This window comes from Euleptes europaea, chromosome 13 (genome assembly GCF_029931775.1).
Source record: "Euleptes europaea isolate rEulEur1 chromosome 13, rEulEur1.hap1, whole genome shotgun sequence".
Classification (NCBI taxonomy): domain Eukaryota; kingdom Metazoa; phylum Chordata; class Lepidosauria; order Squamata; family Sphaerodactylidae; genus Euleptes; species Euleptes europaea.
Genome location: NC_079324.1, coordinates 56,901,121 through 56,918,288, shown reverse-complemented (window position 1 = coordinate 56,918,288; position 17,168 = coordinate 56,901,121). Strand labels below are relative to the sequence as shown.

At 45.8% G+C, this 17,168-nt stretch overlaps 1 protein-coding gene across 1 annotated transcript in view; it reads left to right on the top strand.

Annotated features, from left to right (window-relative positions):
* Nucleotides 1–17,168, top strand: part of ADGRD1 (adhesion G protein-coupled receptor D1) — a 239,951-nt gene that overhangs the window by 50,266 nt on the left and 172,517 nt on the right. Inside the window, exon 14 of the mRNA XM_056859596.1 lies at nucleotides 2,756–2,897. Coding sequence (XP_056715574.1) covers nucleotides 2,756–2,897 — 142 coding nt within the window. The remainder of the gene's footprint in view (nucleotides 1–2,755; nucleotides 2,898–17,168) is intronic.

The following is a 17,168-nucleotide window of genomic DNA, read 5'->3' as shown; positions in this document are numbered from 1 at the left end:
GGTTTTCCCACTCCTACACACGAAGCCAGCTGGGTGACTTTGGGCTAGTCACAGATCTTTCCTCACTCTCTCAGCCCCACCTACCTCACCAGGTGTCTGTTGTGGGGAGAGGAAAGGAAGGAGATTGTAAACCGGTTTGAACCTTCCTTAAGGGGAAGAGGAAGTCGGCATATAAAAACCAACTCTTCTTTTTCTGCTTCTGCTGCTGCTTTAGAGGTATGAAATAGCTGGTTGATCCTTAAAGGCAACTCCATGGCTTCTCTTCAAAAGGTTGCAGGGCTTCGCTTCACATAGTTATTTATTTAGTCTTATACCCCGCCCTCTTCGACCAAGGCTGGGCTCAAGACGGCCCACAACATGATAATCCATACAATAGGTACACTAAAATCTTCATAAAATCAACACTAAAACAATAAAATCAATAGCTTCCAGCCCCATAACTGCCCGAATTAAGAGTAAAATTTGCAAAATTAGCAAAATGGAATTTAAAGTTTTCTCTGCATGATCAGGAACTGTCTTCTTCTCTTCCACTCTGGGGATTGCATTGTGCCATGTAAGAAATGTGAGGCATGGTTATTTCAACTGCGAGTTAAGGCTGAAGCCTTTAATTGGGTCCGTTGCCAGGGTGTAAATTTTTAGAAATAAACGAATGCTCTGCACTGCTGCTTAAATGCCATCAAAGCCACTGGGATTGAAAGAGTATATTTGTGGGTCGGACTGCAGCCCGGAGGCCTGAGCGTTTTGCAGAAGAGCCACAAATCCTTCTTGTTGGGTGTACTTTATGGTGCCTAGCACTCTCTCGCTCGTTGTTTTATAACAGTGCTGCTATTTGCCGAATGCTCATAGTGCGTGGTGCCGAGCGCTGGCTTTGCACGCTATTACAACTGATCTCCAGCCGATAGAGATCAGTTCCCCTGGAGAAAATGGCTGCGTTGGCAATTGGACTCTATGGCATCGAAGTCCCTCCCCTCCCCAAACCCCGCCCTCCTCAGGCTCCACCCCTAAAACCTCCTGCCAGTGGTGAAGAGGGACCTGGCAGCCCTATACACGATATTTATATTGAAATGATTAATTGCTATATTTGACTTGAAATTCTTTGATAGTGTTCCTGTCTGTTGCCATTTTGACCGGGACGTATTATGATATAACTTTGTACTTTTGCAACGATTTCTATCGGCTAGATAGCTGTTGACAGTTGTAGTAAAATATCCTGAGCTAGGGCCAAACTAGATTTGCCATCGGGAGATCTGTTTTTTAAAACTTATTTTTATTATTATTTAATAATAGAAACAGAACAAAAATATAGAAAATACAGAATAAACATAATGCACCTAAAAAGATACAAATTAATATCATACTAGTGTCAAATATTATCTGAATTTGCTACAAAATGTACTTTTAACCTGAAATATTACAGCTACTTTCATGCATTCATTTACTCTAAACTACCGCTGCATAATTTAACATCACTCCCTGTACGTTTTTGGATAGTTTTATATTTCTAACAAAATGATACCTTATATATGCTATCTTTCTGTGTTTAACACTAATCCTATATGTTAATTACTTCTAAATATTTAACATCGTATAAAACATGTAGGTTTAATTAGTTACACAATTATAACTAATTCAGTTTAATCATCTCTTAATTATACTGGTTTACATCTAACCTCTGCATACAACATAACATTATTCTTGATTTAAATTATTCTTATTAGCCCTGATATTTTGACATAAGAACTATTGGGAGATCTGTGAAAGGATCTCTCTAGAGTTGTGTATAGGGAAATAGCCTCGATGTGGGTCCCCGAGTGGAAGCAAGAAGGGATTTAATCCTGCATGGTGATCTTCTGAGGTGGAAAGAAAAAGAGACAGGGATTTTCTCTAGGGTGGTAACAACATAGAGGATGCATCAGTTGTGAGCAGTGAAATTTCACAATGCAGAACTCTTACCATCCCACCCCTTTTTGTGCTGTGTCCCAAATCTGGACCACATATTTCCCTTTTTAAAAAAATGCTGGGAAGATCCATTCACAAATCTAGAAGAAGAAGAGCTGGTTTTTATACCCTGTTTTTCTCTACTGAAAACAGCCTCAAAGTGGCTTACAATCACCTTCCCCCCCCCCACAACAGGCACCTTGTGAGGTGGGTGGGGCTAAGAGAGTTCTGAGAGAACTGTGACTAGCCCAAGGTCACCCAGCAGGCTTCATGTGGAGAAGGGGGGAGTCGAACCCGGCTCTCCAGATTAAAGTCTGCCACTCTTAAACCACTACACAACGCTGGGTCTGTACCAGAAACATGGGCTTTTTCCTGTTTCTTTGGTGTGTGCGTGTGTGTGTGTTTCAGTTCCACACATGTTTTGCACCCTCTAGTGGTCGATTCGATACCACACAAGTTTATGTCTGGCATATCTCCCTGCAGATTTAAACTGCAGGCTTTTATGCTGAACATAAACCTGTGTGATATCAAACCGACCACTAGAGGGAGCAAAACATGTGCAGAACAGGAACCGCCCCCCCAACCAGAAACACAAGCGAGGAAAACGAGAATTCAGAAAAGCCCCACTTTTTGCTAAAGTGCATGGCAATTGCATTAAAATGCATTATCCAGTGTGTGTGAAAGCAGTCCTAGATGCACCAATGCTGTGGCTCAGTCCGTATAAGGCAGCTTGGTCAGTTCTAAGGACAGGAGGCAGGTGACTTAGCAATTGGAACAACTAACTAACTGCTAATAGTCTGCTGGTTTGTTTTCTCAGGATCCCGGAAGCTGCTTCCTGCAAAGATTGCATGATCTCAGCAGCCAGCTACCTTATTTCCCTGAAAGTGGAGCCCCCACCGACTCTGTCCCCAAACCTGTCCGGTTCCCCTCTGATCACCATCCATTTGACACACAAACTGGTAAGTGGCAAAGGTCTTATAGATTCTTTGAGTTGCTTCTTCACTGTGCCCTGGGCTGTGTGTAACTCGGTGCTCAGAAAAGAATGGGTTGGATCCAAAGGTGTCATTCCATTTGGTGGGGGGGGGGAGGGAGCTACTTCCCCCCCTATTTCTCCCACAACATTTCCTTGTTGTACCCGCCCCATTCCTGAGAGCTTATGTAAATGATAAGCATTGGGGTGTATTATCTATTCTTCTTCCGAGAGTTGCGTGAGGAAGGCAGTAACCCTCTGCCCTGCCCTCCAGCGACAGGAGACCCCGCCTGCCCCCTTTCTCTTTCTGCTTCTGGAAATTCCTTCGCTTCCAAGCCCGTCTTCAGAACCCTAAAGACTAGAAGCTTGCTTTAGTACAAAGGGAAGTTGGCATTGTCCTGAGACCCTACTACTTACTACTAGTGTACTACTTACGCGTGCGGCTCTATCACGAGGTCAGACGATACACACTGTCTGGACTTAGACTGGAAAGGATGTTGGCGGACTGATCAGCCTGTGCGTGCTTTGGGAAGTTTGTCTTCACTGGCTGCGGCTGCTGTTAAGGAAGGGAGGAGGAAAGGATGGTGGTTATGCCGTGCATGTCCTTGTAAACATTGTACCCAGAATCCTGGCCACTTTCTACATGACTGAGGCACTGTGACTGTTGTGTGTGTTTATATATAGAGAGGGCTTTAGTAATGAGGAAGGAAAAAGAAGAGTTGGTTTTTTATATGCCGACTTTCTCTATCTTTTTAAGGAGAATCAAACTGGTTTACAATCCCCTTCCTCTCCCCACAACAGACACCTTGTGAGGTAATTGAGGCTGAGAGAGCTCAAAGAGAACTGTGACTAGTCCAAGATCACCCAGCTGGCTTCTTGTGTAGGAGTGGGGACACCAATCCAGTTCATCAGATTAGAGTCTGCTGCTCATGCTGAGGAGTGGGGAATCAAACCTGGTTCTCCAGATGAGAGTCCACCGCGCTTAACCACTACACCACACTGGCTCTCATTCAGGGTAATATTTGCATAGATGTTTAAGCTGCTGAATTTTGTGGTAAACAGGGCAATGTTTCTGAAAACACAATGTCATTGGAAATCAACCCACAGAATTTATTCTGGGCAGCTCCCAGTGAGAAAATGATGAAAAAACAAGTTGCATCTTTTTTGCTTCTCTGATTTCAGCCACGGCTGCACAAAAGCATCTAATTGTGGCTCATATAAGTGTATCTGCTATGTTGGCCTGTTCTCTTTCATACCCAGTTCTTCCTTAACTTGAGAGCCAGCATGGTGTCATGGTTAAGAGCAGTGGACTCTAATCGGGAGAACTGGGTTTGATTCCCAGCTCTTCCACATGAGCAGCAGACTCAGCAGATGGGGGAGGGAACACAAGACAAGTTATTGATGATATAGATGCTAGCCAGTGACATCTTCCGTAACTTCCCGTTGCCAGGCTCATACTGAAATCTTGCAGAACTGTTCCCCGCCCCAATGACAGCAAAAAACAAATAAGGTACATTGATATAGTATGCAGCAAGGGAGCATTCAAACCACCCCGCTGCTCTTAACGCGTTATGTCTGTCTTTACCCCCCAAAAGAATTGCCAGGATAAATATAATTGGAAAGGGGAAGTATATATAAATATTCTCACTGATTTCCTTCCTTCAAATCCCCCCTTTTGACGACACATGACACATTTTATTTCAAAGATCTTTTCCAGCCAGCTGCAGTGCACTGGAGTAGTTTGCTCTCGCTAGCTGAATTGCATCAGGTGGTTGGAGTTGGACAGGAAAAAAGAATATAGCGTGGAAACTGACTTTCTTCCTGTTCGGTTGCTGGGGTATTTTCGAACAGAAAGTTCTTTGGAATGGTGTCCCGAAGGGCCCTCCTGGCTTGCTTGAAGACTAGGGTTGCACAGTTGGCTCTTCTGATTCATTCAGCTCACAGTGTTCTCGGGGATGTCGATTCGCCGATATCCGTGAAACCTCCCGGCTCTTCAGTGGATTTCTTTTGTCAGCCTAGTTCCAAGGGACACTATTGTTGCACTAGGATCAGACAGAATGAAATAGTCTCGAAGTAAGAAGGAAGGACAACAGATCATTGAGGAAGCAGCTTTTATGGAGTAGGAGGAAGGTTATACGTTCCAAAAGCCACCCTGTGTTTCTTGTCATTATTAGTAGGGTTGCCAGGCCCCTCTTCGCCACCGGCAGAAGGTTTTTGGGGCAGAGCCTGAGGATGGTGGGAGTTGGGGAGGGGAAGGACTTCAATGCCATAGAGTCCAATTGCCAAAGTGGCCATTTTCCCCAGGTGAACTAATCTCTATCGGCTGGAGATCAGTTGTAATAGCGGGAGATCTCCAACTACTACCTTGAGGTTGGCCACTCTAATTATTAGTGACAAAATGCTTGCCTTTAAGATGGTTGGGGTACTTTCAGATGCTCTCCCCTTGCCTTTTCCCGTGTTTTGCAACTCCAGGTAGTACTAGAGTTGCCAGGTCCCTCTTCGCCATCGGCGGGAGGTTTTGGGGGCGGAGCCTGAGGAGGGTGGGGTTTGGGGAGGGGAGGGACTTCAATGCCATAGAGTCCAATTGCCAAAGTGGCCATTTTCTCCAGGTGAACTGATCTCTATCAGCTGGAGATCAGTTGTAATAACAGGAGATCTTCTGCTATTACCTGGAGGTTGGTAACCCTAGGTAGCACCCATGCTTTCAAACCATCTTTTTGTAAATACTAGTGCCCATCTCCACTAGGGTTGCCAACCTCCAGGTGGTGGCTGGAGATCTCCTGCTATTACAACTGATCACCAGGCGACAAAGATCAGTTCCCCTGGAGAAAATGGCTGCTTTGGCAATTGGATTCTATGGCATTGAAATCCCTCCCCCAACCCTCCTCAGGCTCCCCCAACCAAATCTCCAGGTATTTCCTAACCCAGAGCTGGCAACCCTAATCTCCACCCCAAGTCTGAAGACCTGCATGATGACTTTTATTTTGAAAAATGCTATCTGCATCGTTGGCTTCCCTTTTAAGTCGAGATCACTTCAGTAGCCTGAGTGGGTTTCTTCCCTTGGCATCTGAAGAGGTTTCCTTATTACAGACTCATCTCGAAGTAGTGGGAGGCAGGGTGGGAAGACCAGAGTTTGGTTTGGAAGGGGCTGCAGTTTGAAGGTCTGAGGGAATCTATGTATTGGGCACGGCCCAGTCTGAGAGGCGTGATTATCCGTGTCATTCCTCATTACCCAAACATCATACTTGGCGTTTGGGTGCTCTGGGAACTGTAAAATAGCCCTGCAGACGGATTCAAACCCTCGTCCTCTGCTTGACCCCATTTCTGCCTATTCTAAGTATAGGTTGTTTTTGCTGAACTGGCTTTCCTGCCTTTTGATTTCTTTTTTACTTACTCTCTACTAAGCTGGTTTCGAGAGGCGATGCTTAAATCAACATTTTTAAAGATTTAAAAAACCTCTCCTCTGACTGTAATTGGAATGTGATTGCTATATTGGTGCAAACAGTTACTCCCTACTGTATGCTGCAAGAGAACCGCCAGGGAGCCAAGAGAAGCAACTTCGACAATTGAAGGCTCCTCTGAGTCCCATCCAAAGACGAGGCTGCCTGCTGCATCTCTGCATGGTTCAGTACTGAACACATGAACACATGAAGCTGCCTTATATCGAATCAGACCCTTGGTCCATCAAAGTCAGTATTGTCTACTCAGACCCGCAGTGGCTCTCCAGGGTCTCAGGCAGGGGTCTCTTACATCACCTACTTGCCAAGTCCCTTTAACTGGAGATGCCGGGGATTGAACCTGGGACCTTCTGCATGCCAAGCAGATGCTCTACCACTGAGCCACAGCCCCTCTCCATGGCTCTCCAGAGTCTCAGGTGGAGAACTTTCACAACACCTACTTGCCTAGTCCCTTTAACTGGAGATGCTGGGGATTGAACATGGGACCTTCTGCATGCCAAGCGGATGCTCTACCACTGAGCCACAGCCCCTCTCCATGGCTCTCCAGGGTCACTGGTGGAGGACTTTCACATCACCTACTTGCCTGGTCCCTTTAACTGGAGATGTCGGGGATTGAACCTGGGACCTTCTGCATGCCAAGCAGAGGCTCTGCCACTGAGCCACGGCCCCTCCCGTAGTAGTACTCTTCCTTGTCTCTTTCCAATCAGCGTCCACTAAGTTGGCTAAATCTGCTGTGTCTCTGGAACATACAGTCACAGCCCATGCAATCATTAGTGATTTCGAGATGTGGCAGAATAATTTGGTTTTGGAGGAGGATGCTTTTTTGTGTCTGTCTCTGCATGAGTTACTGCTTTTGTATGGCCTCTTTCCAGCCAGGAGACGTGCACACAGATCCATCAAGGTCACAGGCTGCGAACCGTGGGCCGTGATGAGCCCCTTGGCTCACTCCAAAAGGCTCAGACCTCTGGCCATGCCAAGGTTTTATTTCCCTGCAACAGAAGGGAGATCAAAGCTCAGCCTGGATCTTATGGTTGGCAGCCATCTTTCCACAATCTCCCATCTCCCAAATCAGCTAGTGTCTCATCAAGGTAGGGTTGCCAACCTCCAGGTAGTAGCTGGAGATCTCCCGCTGTTACAACTGATCTCCAGCCAATAGAAATCAGTTCACCTGGAGAAAATGGCCGCTTTGGCAATTGGACTCTATGGCACTGAAGTCCCTCCCTTCCCCAAATCCTGCCCTCCTTAGGCTCCACCCCAAAAATCTCCAGGTATTTCCCAACCCGGAGCTGGCAACCCTACGTCGAGGTAGGCCCTTAAAGAGACGCATCAATGGTTGACTCTTCCATTATTTTCTTAAACTGTGGTCTTCCAAGTCACACCAATGTCTAAAAATATACAAGGTCCTGTTATTTTAAGAAAAAGAAGAAGATTCTCTGGTGCCTTTCTTAGAGCTGGGCACACCCACTGGTATTTTTTTAAGCTCTGAAGTTATTTTGGCAGCACCTGGTGGCTTCTTATCCAGATTTCTTCCCCAAAGCCCGACACAGCTTTGGAAATCTGTCTTAGATTCTGGAACTAGAGATGCCAGCCTCCAGGTGTGACCTGGGGATCCCCTGGAATTACAGCTCATCTCCAGACTACAGTTCCCCCGGAAGAAAATAAATGCTTTGGAGGGTAGACTTTATGGCATTATACCCCACTGAGGTCCCTGTCCTCCCCAGGCTCCATCCCCAAATCTCTGGGAATTTCCTAATCTGGATCTTGCAACCCCGTCCCCTGCCAGTAGCCAGGGGGGACCTGGCAACCCTATCCGGAACCCATTTTCTGTTTAAGAAACTCGGAGGCTTTTCCAGCTTTGTTGACAGCTCTTATGAAAATCGTGTTTATTTTTGATGCTGGTTTTTTCATTTTTTTTGCAGACATCCATTAAAGAAAAACAACATCTTTATTTTCAGCTCAGTGTTCTTTTCCTATTAGCCATAAGCCATATAACAGAATACCATATAAAATAATGGAAAAAGACAAAGGCTTATCTTGTAAATGGCCAAAGCTGAACATGAAGCAGGCTTTCCAAAATTAGTTAACTGTGGTGATAACCATTTTCAACATAATACTTGAAGAAGGCAAGAACTGCCTTTATTTTAACCATTTTAAATGGAAATTTAAAAAGCGCTAAGTGTATGCAATGATGAGAAAATATTTAAAATCAAAGGTCTGGTATGCTTGCATTTTGCACGTAAACTTTATAGCAGCAATCTTTGTGAGAGTATGTTCTTCAAAATTCTCCTTCTACCATTATAGTATGATTCCTCTGTCTCCCGCTGCTGTCGTTCACACAGTAGGATGCAGCCCAATCATGGTTTCGTAATGGCAGTTAATTTATATACACTCATTGTGTTCTGTATCTCTCTGTATGACTTCCTCAGGAGATTGCTCCTTATCACAATTCCAATTTCCACAAAACACATTCTTGCGCTGGTGAATGGATTACCTACCCGTGTCTTTTTACATGGTATCATAAAGCATAGCATATGTGGGAGAGAATGGGGTTGCGAAGAACAGGAAGCTATTTCATACTCTCTGGGTACCTGTAACCAAAGAGGGAGGAATGAAGGGAGGGACTGTGTGCTTAGAAGAAGAAGAAGAGTTGGTTTTTTATATGCTGACTTTATCACAAGGAAGAATCAAACCGTCTTACAATCACCTTCCCTTCCCCTCCCTACAACAGACACTCTGTGAGGTAGGTGAGGCTGAGAGAGCTCTAAGAGAGCTGTGGCTAGCCCAAGGTCACCCAGCTGGCTTTGTGTGTAAGGGTGGGGAAACCAACCCGGTTCTCCAGATCAGAGTCCACTGCTCCAAACCACCGCTCTTAACCACTACACCGTGCTGTTTAGGTGACAAGCATAATTTGTTATAAGGCTTCATCCATTGTTCCTGCCCCTTATCCACATGCTCTGTCCTGGCTCTAGTTCAGGGCAAAGCCGCGAGAGGTTTCTCCTCCACCTCTTTCTTCTTCTGCCTTTTATCAGTGGCTCTCCAATCCTGACCCCTTCCTTTCTTTACCCTTAAGGAGGGTTGCCAGCTCTGGGTTGGGGAATACCTTGAGATTTTGGGGGTGGAGCCTGAGGAGGGGGTGGGGAGGGGAGGGGCTTCAGTGGGTATAATGCCATACAGCCCACCTTCCAAAGCAGCCATTTGCTCCAAGGGGACATCTCTGCTGCCTGGAGATCCGCTGGAATCCCAGGAGATCTCTAGTCACCTCCTTGAGGTTGGCAACCCTTCCCTCAAGGAGCCACCTTGTTTTCATTTCCCTCATTCACATGTAGTCCTTGCCTTTGTAAATAGGTCACTTCTACCTTTTGGGATTGCCAGCTTCTCCTATTGGTGTTGTTCCTGTTCACACATGAACACATGAAGCTGCCTTATACTGAATCTGTTGACTAATACTATTGACAAATTGAGAAAATGTGGTTTAGATCCTATTACTGTTAGGTGGATCTGTAACTAGTTGACAGATCACACCCGAAGAGTGCTTGTCAATGGTTCCTCATCCTCTTGGAGAGGAGTGACTAGTGGAGTGCCTCAGGGGTCTGTCCTGGGCCCTGTGTTGTTCAACATCTTTATAAATGATTTGAGTGAAGGAATAGAGGGGATGCTTATTAAATTTGCAGACGATATTAAATTGGGAGGGGTAGCAAATACAGTAGAAGACAGAGCCAGGATACAGGATGATACGGAATGATTGCCGCTTTGGCCATTGGACTCTATGGCCCTCCCCTCCTCAAACCCCGCCCTCCTCAGGCTCCACACCAAAAACCTCCTGCTGGTGGCGAAGAGGGGCCTGGCAGTCCTACTTGTAGGTCTTCAGGGGCCATTGGGGAAACAAGACGTTAGCTAGATGGACCATTAATCTGGTCTAGCAGGGTTCCTTGTAGGAATGAGACCCATACTGAGACTCAATTAAGATTCCGCTGAAGAAGGTGCACACTTTGCCTCCTGGTATGTTTTGAAAAAGTTTTCAGTCTTTCGAAAGAAAGAAAAAGCCGGGGGGTGGGGGTGGGGGTGGGGGGAGAGGAGGCGGTCACAATGGCCTTAACGCTAAGGTGTATTTTAAACTGGCATAAATTTAAATCTTTGAGCTGCGTGCGGCTCTTGGAATGCAGGCAACATGGAAAGATTCTGTCATGCCAAAAATCGCTTCAGTAATTAAAGCCTTTCTTTACCAAGGGCTTTCCAGGTTTTTGCTCGCTCTGTAAGGCTTTCATCCACATTTCTGAGGGTTTGGAAACTGATTTTTTTAATACATATATATATACTCAGGAGATGATGAAGCTTCCTTTTGTGTGAGAGCAACGTACTGTGTTAAGTGATGCCAAAGGGCTGTGTCATTGCCTTGATGAATTACTCTGAACAGGAAAAGTTGGCTTTCCCAGACTGCATCCATGGGAAGTAGGGTTGCCAACCTCCAGGTACTAGCTGGAGATCTCCTGCTATTACAACTGATCTCCATTAATATTAATGGACTCATAGTGTTGGAAGGGACCGCCAATGTCATCTAGTCCAACCTCCTGCATAAGGTTGCCATCCACCAGGTAGTAGCTGGTTATCTCCTGCTATTACAACTGATCCCCGGACGATAGAGATCAGTCCCCCTGGAGAAAATGGCTGCTCTGGCAATCGGACTCTATGGCATTGAAGTCCCTCCTCTCCCCAAACCCCGCCTTCCTCAGGCTCCACCACCAAAACCTCCTGCCAGTGGCGAAGAGGGACCTGCCAACCCTACCCCTGCACAATGCAGGAAATTCACAACTACCTCCCCCTCACACCCCCAGTGTGCAAGTTGTGTGGTGTAAATCTTGGGAAAAGTTACCACAAGGTGATTTTTGGCAGTGAAAACTAATGTTCTTGTTCCAGCTTTGGGTGACCAGGTACAATACAGGAAAACATACCCTGCAGTAGCTATGCGGCAGAGGAATTTTTTTTGCAGGTATAGCCTGATATGCAGAGATATAAAAAACTGCACCACTTCTAAAAAGCTACTGCTACTATATAAAGCTATAGGAACAGCTTCACCCCCTTTGCTTCTGTTCTACCCTATGTGGCACAATACTACATTAAGGCATGTTCCGAAGAAGCACAGTTCTCCCAGTGAATGGGTCAGCAAAACATTTACATTGTGGTGGCTTTACCACATCAAAAAATCAATGTGAAAACTGAGCCTTGGTTCAAAAACATATGGAGAAAAAAATATAACGCTTAAAAAAAAATCAGCAGTGGTTTTTTTTTGACAGTGGTTTGTTACCACATCATATAGTGGGTGTGGAAGCTGCTTGACATTTGTTAGTAAAAATGTCACTTTGGGCCTGACACAAAAATGTATCATCTGACAGATGTAATTGTGACCATGGCCCCAAAATGTGGATCAAAAAATCAGCATAATGTGGCCTGGTACAGAAAGGGGAGGTGTATCTATAGGTCTTGAGGAACACCTAGATTTACAGAAAATCTAAAATAAAATAAAAAACACAAACACCCATATTGTTTTAAAATACTGAACTATGACAAGATTATTTCATGAGATCTTGAAGGCAGGTGTTTTGGATTGCCTAGGCAACTGCAGACAAATATAGTTGCCTAGGTAATCGAAAATGGCTGCTGCGGTTTCATTTTGATACTCCAGGTGAGTAGGGGCACAGAGTGGGAAGGCAGGAAAGACAAGAAGGCAGATCAGGGTGTGAGAGAGATGCAAAGCCAGAATGCAGGGAGGGAGGAAAAATGGAGGAGAAGGTGGGGGAATGGATACCATAGGGAGAGAAGGAAGCAAGAAAAGGGGAGAAGCTGGAAGAAGGAATCAGCCAGGAGGAGGATCAGCCAGGAGGGATGAATTCCTTACCTGTGAGTCTTTGCAGGTCACCCACCAGTCTTCTGATAGGAACAGGAGGTGGCTGAGTGGTAGAGCATTTACTTCGCATGCAGAAGGTCCCAGGTTGAACTCTCAACACTTTTAGTTAAAAGGGCCTCAAGGAGCAGGTGCTGAGGGTATCGTTGCCAACTTGGGAGAACAGGGGGTGGGTGGGTAGAGACTGGGGGAAATTACAGTGTGTGACCTGGAAGTGATATCATGGCATTGCATGGCGCTCTAAGAATTCCTCCAAAACATAGAAATTAGGGGAATTCTTACAGCGTCGTACAAAGGTCTGAGATCCTGGAGAGCTGAATCACCTTTTGCTCCATCTCAGGTTACCTCTGATTCTAATCAGTACCAGTTGGGTGTGGAAGGAGCAGGGATAGGTTTCCAACCTCCGAGTAATAGCTGGAGATCTCTTGCTATTACAACTGATCTCCAGCTGTTAGAGATCAGTTCACCTGGAGAAAATGGCTGCTTTGCCAATTGGACTCTATGGCATTGAAGTCCCTCCCTAAACCCTGAGCTCCTCAGGCTCTACTCCAGAAACTCCTGCCGATGGCGAAGAGGGACCTGCCAACCCTAAGCAGGGAAGATTAGCCATGCCAGCCAGAATAGACACTACTGAGCTAGATGGACCAGTGGTCTGATTCTGTATATAACAGCTTCATATGGTCAAGGGCCTTTTTTTTTTGGTAAGGTGGAGGTTGTATCTGCCCACCTCTGTTGGAGAGTTAAATAAGGCTTGAACCCATAAATTCCTCACCCATGTACACAGAACCCCTGGATCTGAGCCTTAGATCCAACATCTAAACTGAAGAGCTTCTTCCCTCCCCTGACTTCTGCTGACAGGAAGTAAGGTGTCAACGTTCACCATGCCGACCGATACCAACCGGGGAAGCTGTAGCAATATGACCAGGCTGATAAACTTCTAACTGAATCCCACAGATACCTTAATTTCAAGAACAGCATGATATTGAGTTTGCTCTTCTTCTCTTGCGATGTGGCACTTGTCACCTCGAGGAGGAGGAGGAGGAGACGATCATGGGGCACGCCGCAATCGGATTGAGCTCCGCGGTTGTATTGCCTAACCTCCAATGCTCTCTCGCTTCTGAAATTAAGTTTCGCCCTCCCCAGTTTCTGGCCCTCTTTGGTGAATAATAAACATTCTCAGAGTAGGATTGCAGAACCTGTGATGGATTGCTGCAGCGGTGCCAGAATAGCTCCAATATGGTCAAAAGGTTTCTGCTATAAAGTCTTCCGTTCCCTCCCTCCATGTGAATGGGAATGCGGTTATGTCTTTTTCTGAGTGGCATGGGGGATTTCTGAGCCGCTGTCTTGTTTCTAGGGCATAGGGGTTTCCATCTGCACGCCAAAGAGGAGAACCGTTATTCAGAAAACACCGTAAAACCTGGCTGTTGTTTGTGCTGTCGGTCTGAATGTACAAAGCTGCCTTGTACTTAGACATTTGGTTATTAGCGCCACATTGCTTATTTTTTGGAGACTACGCTGGTTTGAATTTGCTGCATTAGGTGGCATATCAGTGTACAGTATGGTACTGGTTTGACAGCAATGTTAATTGTCCATTCAAGCAATAGTGAATGATGCTGCTATGCTAATAGCAAATGATACTTCCACATCAGTTCCAAGGCAGATACATAGGGTTGCCAGGTCCCTCTTTTCCACCGTTGGGAGCTTTTTGGGGTGGAGCCTGAGGAGGGGAGAGTTGGGGGAGGGACTTCAATGCCATAGAGTCCAATTGGCAAAGCGGCCATTTTCTCCAGGGAAACTGATCTCTGTCGCCTGGAGATCAGTTGTGATAGTGGGAGATCTTCAGCCACCACCTGGAGGCTAGTCAAACATATGTAGCCACTATGGCTTAAAGAAATATATATGTATAAGAAAACCAACAACAAAATTCTTTTCACAAGTGTATACACTTGTGAAAAGAATTTTGTTGTTGGTTTTCTTATACATATATAAGAAGATATATATTCACCTGGAGAAAATGGCTGCTTTGGCAATTGGACTCTATGGCATTAAATCCCTCCCCTCCCCAAACTCCGCCCTCCTCAGGCTCCACCCTAAAAACCTCCCGCTGGTGGCAAAGAGGGACCTGGCAACCCTAACCAAGGGTACAATTCAGTATAAGACAGCTTCATGTGTTCATTATCTATGCCAGTTGTTCCAAAGAGGGCAGTACCACCCCCTGGGGGATGGTGGGATAACCTAGGGGGGCACTAAGAGGCAAGGGGGCAGCAGGGGGCGCTAAAGGTGGGCCCCTTCAACAGTGTTGTTCACTAATTTACAATATCAAGCTATGGCACCATGCTGGCAAATTTGGTGGCAAACATGTTTGGGAACCACTGATCTGTGCTATCTCAGAGTTATGGGATTCTCTCCCCAGAGAGATGCGTCTGTCCCCTTCTATCATTGTGTTCTGCCGGAACCAGTGCAGCTTTGCCGGAGAGGGGGACGGAGTTAGACTTTCTGTGACTCAAATATTAATAACCTTGGTGGTTTTTGGGTTTTTTTTAAACGAAGTTACTGCGCAGCTCGATTTCAAATGTCAATAACTTGGCTGCCGAAATTATAAACGAAGGCAACAACAACTGAGTTGCAAATTGCATTCCTCCAGTCCCTAATCCCTACTATGAGCACAGCCTCCTCCAAAATTGGTCCTGATGATTTCAAACTGTTTTTGTAAGAGGAGGAGGGGGAACATTTGCAATCAATAACATCTTGATTTTGCTGTGGAGGCTGCCAAATTCTGCTTTATCCCTTTTTTTTTAAAGGCAGATTGTTTTTATTATTTCGTAGCCGAGAATGCCAAAACAAAATTAATTGAAATTACTAATAATGGGAAATGTTTATTTCCCGAAGTATTTTTAGGGTTCTGTTTTAAAGAAAAGGCTAAGGAGTTTGAGTCCACATAGGGTTGCCAGTTCTCTATTTGCCACCGGTGGGAGGTTTTTGGGGCAAAGCCTGAGGAGGGTGGGGTTTGGGGAGGGGAGGGACTTAATGCCATAGAGTCCAATTGCCAAAGAGGCCATTTTCTCCAGGGGAACTGATCTGTATCGGCTGGAGATCAGTTGTAATAATGGGAGATCTTCAGCTAGTACCTGGAGGTTGGCAACCCTAAGTCCACATGTTGGTTCCTTCCACCTCTACACTTATGGAACCTCTCCAGCAAATAAGAACAGGTAATAAGGAAAACCAAAAAAAAAAGTGGCTTTGGTAGGGTTGCCAAGTGCCCGGTGGTGGTGGGTAAAATCTTGCCGATGGATAGCGAGCACTGCGTGCATGCACACACACGTCACTTTCGGGTAAACCCGAAAGTGACGCAGACGCTCTGACAATCTCGGATAAAAATCTCTGGCAATCTCGGATAAAATATAGTTTGGGCCGAGATCGCTAGAGTGTCCATGTTGCTGCTTCCGGGTAAACCCAGAAGTGATGTAGGCGCATCATGCAGGGTGCTCGTGCACACATCGCGAGCCACAGCCACAGCCCCGGAAAGCTCCCGCTGGTGGAGCTACAGGGCCTGGCAAGCCGGGGCTTTGGATGTGTACTTCACAGATGTATTCACCAACTTTGTTATGTGGGTGGAAACTTTGTTATGTGGATGCCAAATATATGAGGTGCTGTGGAACACAGGCAGGATAATGCTGCTGCAGTCTTGTTTGGGGGCTTCCTAGAGGCACCTGGTTGGCCATTGTGTGAACAGACTGGACTTGATGGGACTTGGTCTGATCCAGCATGGCCTTTCTTATGTTCTTATGGAAAGAATCCCGCCCCCCCCCCACTTCTTGTTATGCACAACATGGACTGATTATTTTTGTGCCATTTTCTGTTTCCTGCAGCTTTCCCCACAAATGAATATATTTTCCAACATTATCTCTGCATCAATAAACCAGCATCATTCATTATATGTATGTATGACACACGTGATATATATAAATACTATATAAATTTCACATCAGAATTATGCAATGTGTGCCTTGACAATACGAACAAACACAAAAGCAACTGCGGAAAGCAGAGAAATGGAACTGCAGACAGAAATACAACTAGCAATGACATGGGGAACATTTATTCATTCTTACTACCATTTGACTTCCAATAAGTTGGATCTCAAAGCAGGGCCTTGTTAACTGTTAACTAGTTCCATGGTACACTGCATCGGTCAGGCCGCACCTGGAGTATTGTGTGCAGTTCTGGAGGCCTCACTTCAAAAAGGATGTGGACAGAATGGAGCTGGTGCAGAGGAGAGCGACAAGGATGATCAGGGGCCTGGAGACCAAGCCCTACGAGGAAAGGCTGAGGGAGTTGGGAATGTTTAGTCTGGAGAAGAGGTTGAGGGGGGACATGATTGCTCTCTTTAAGTATTTGAAGGGCTGAGAGGAGGGTAGGGAGCTGTTCCTGTTGGCAGCAGAGGATAGGACTTACAATAATGGGTTTAAATTGTGGGCGGAAAGGTACCGGCTGGATATTAGGGAATTCTTTTTACAGTTCGAGTTGTTCAACAGTGGAAACTACTACTTAGGGAGGTGGTGAGCTCCCCCTCATTGCCAGTCTTTAAGCAGAGGCTGGACTAGCACTTATCAGGGATGCTCTAGACTGACTCTGCATTGAGCAGGGGGTTGGACTAGATGGCCTGCGTGGCCCCTTCCAACTATGATCGTATGATTCCAACTGGTCTAAAACTTGAGGGTGCTTCGTATCAGAGAACGCGAGACAAATGTCAACGTATCGGAGTCCAGGGATTGGAAATGCAAAATAATTGACCACATGAGTGGGCCCCTGTATCACATTTTTGAGGAGGCTTGGAATGAGAAAATGGAACTTTTCTCGGTGTCTTTGCATTATAGGTTTTGCATTCTCACTGTATAGGCAC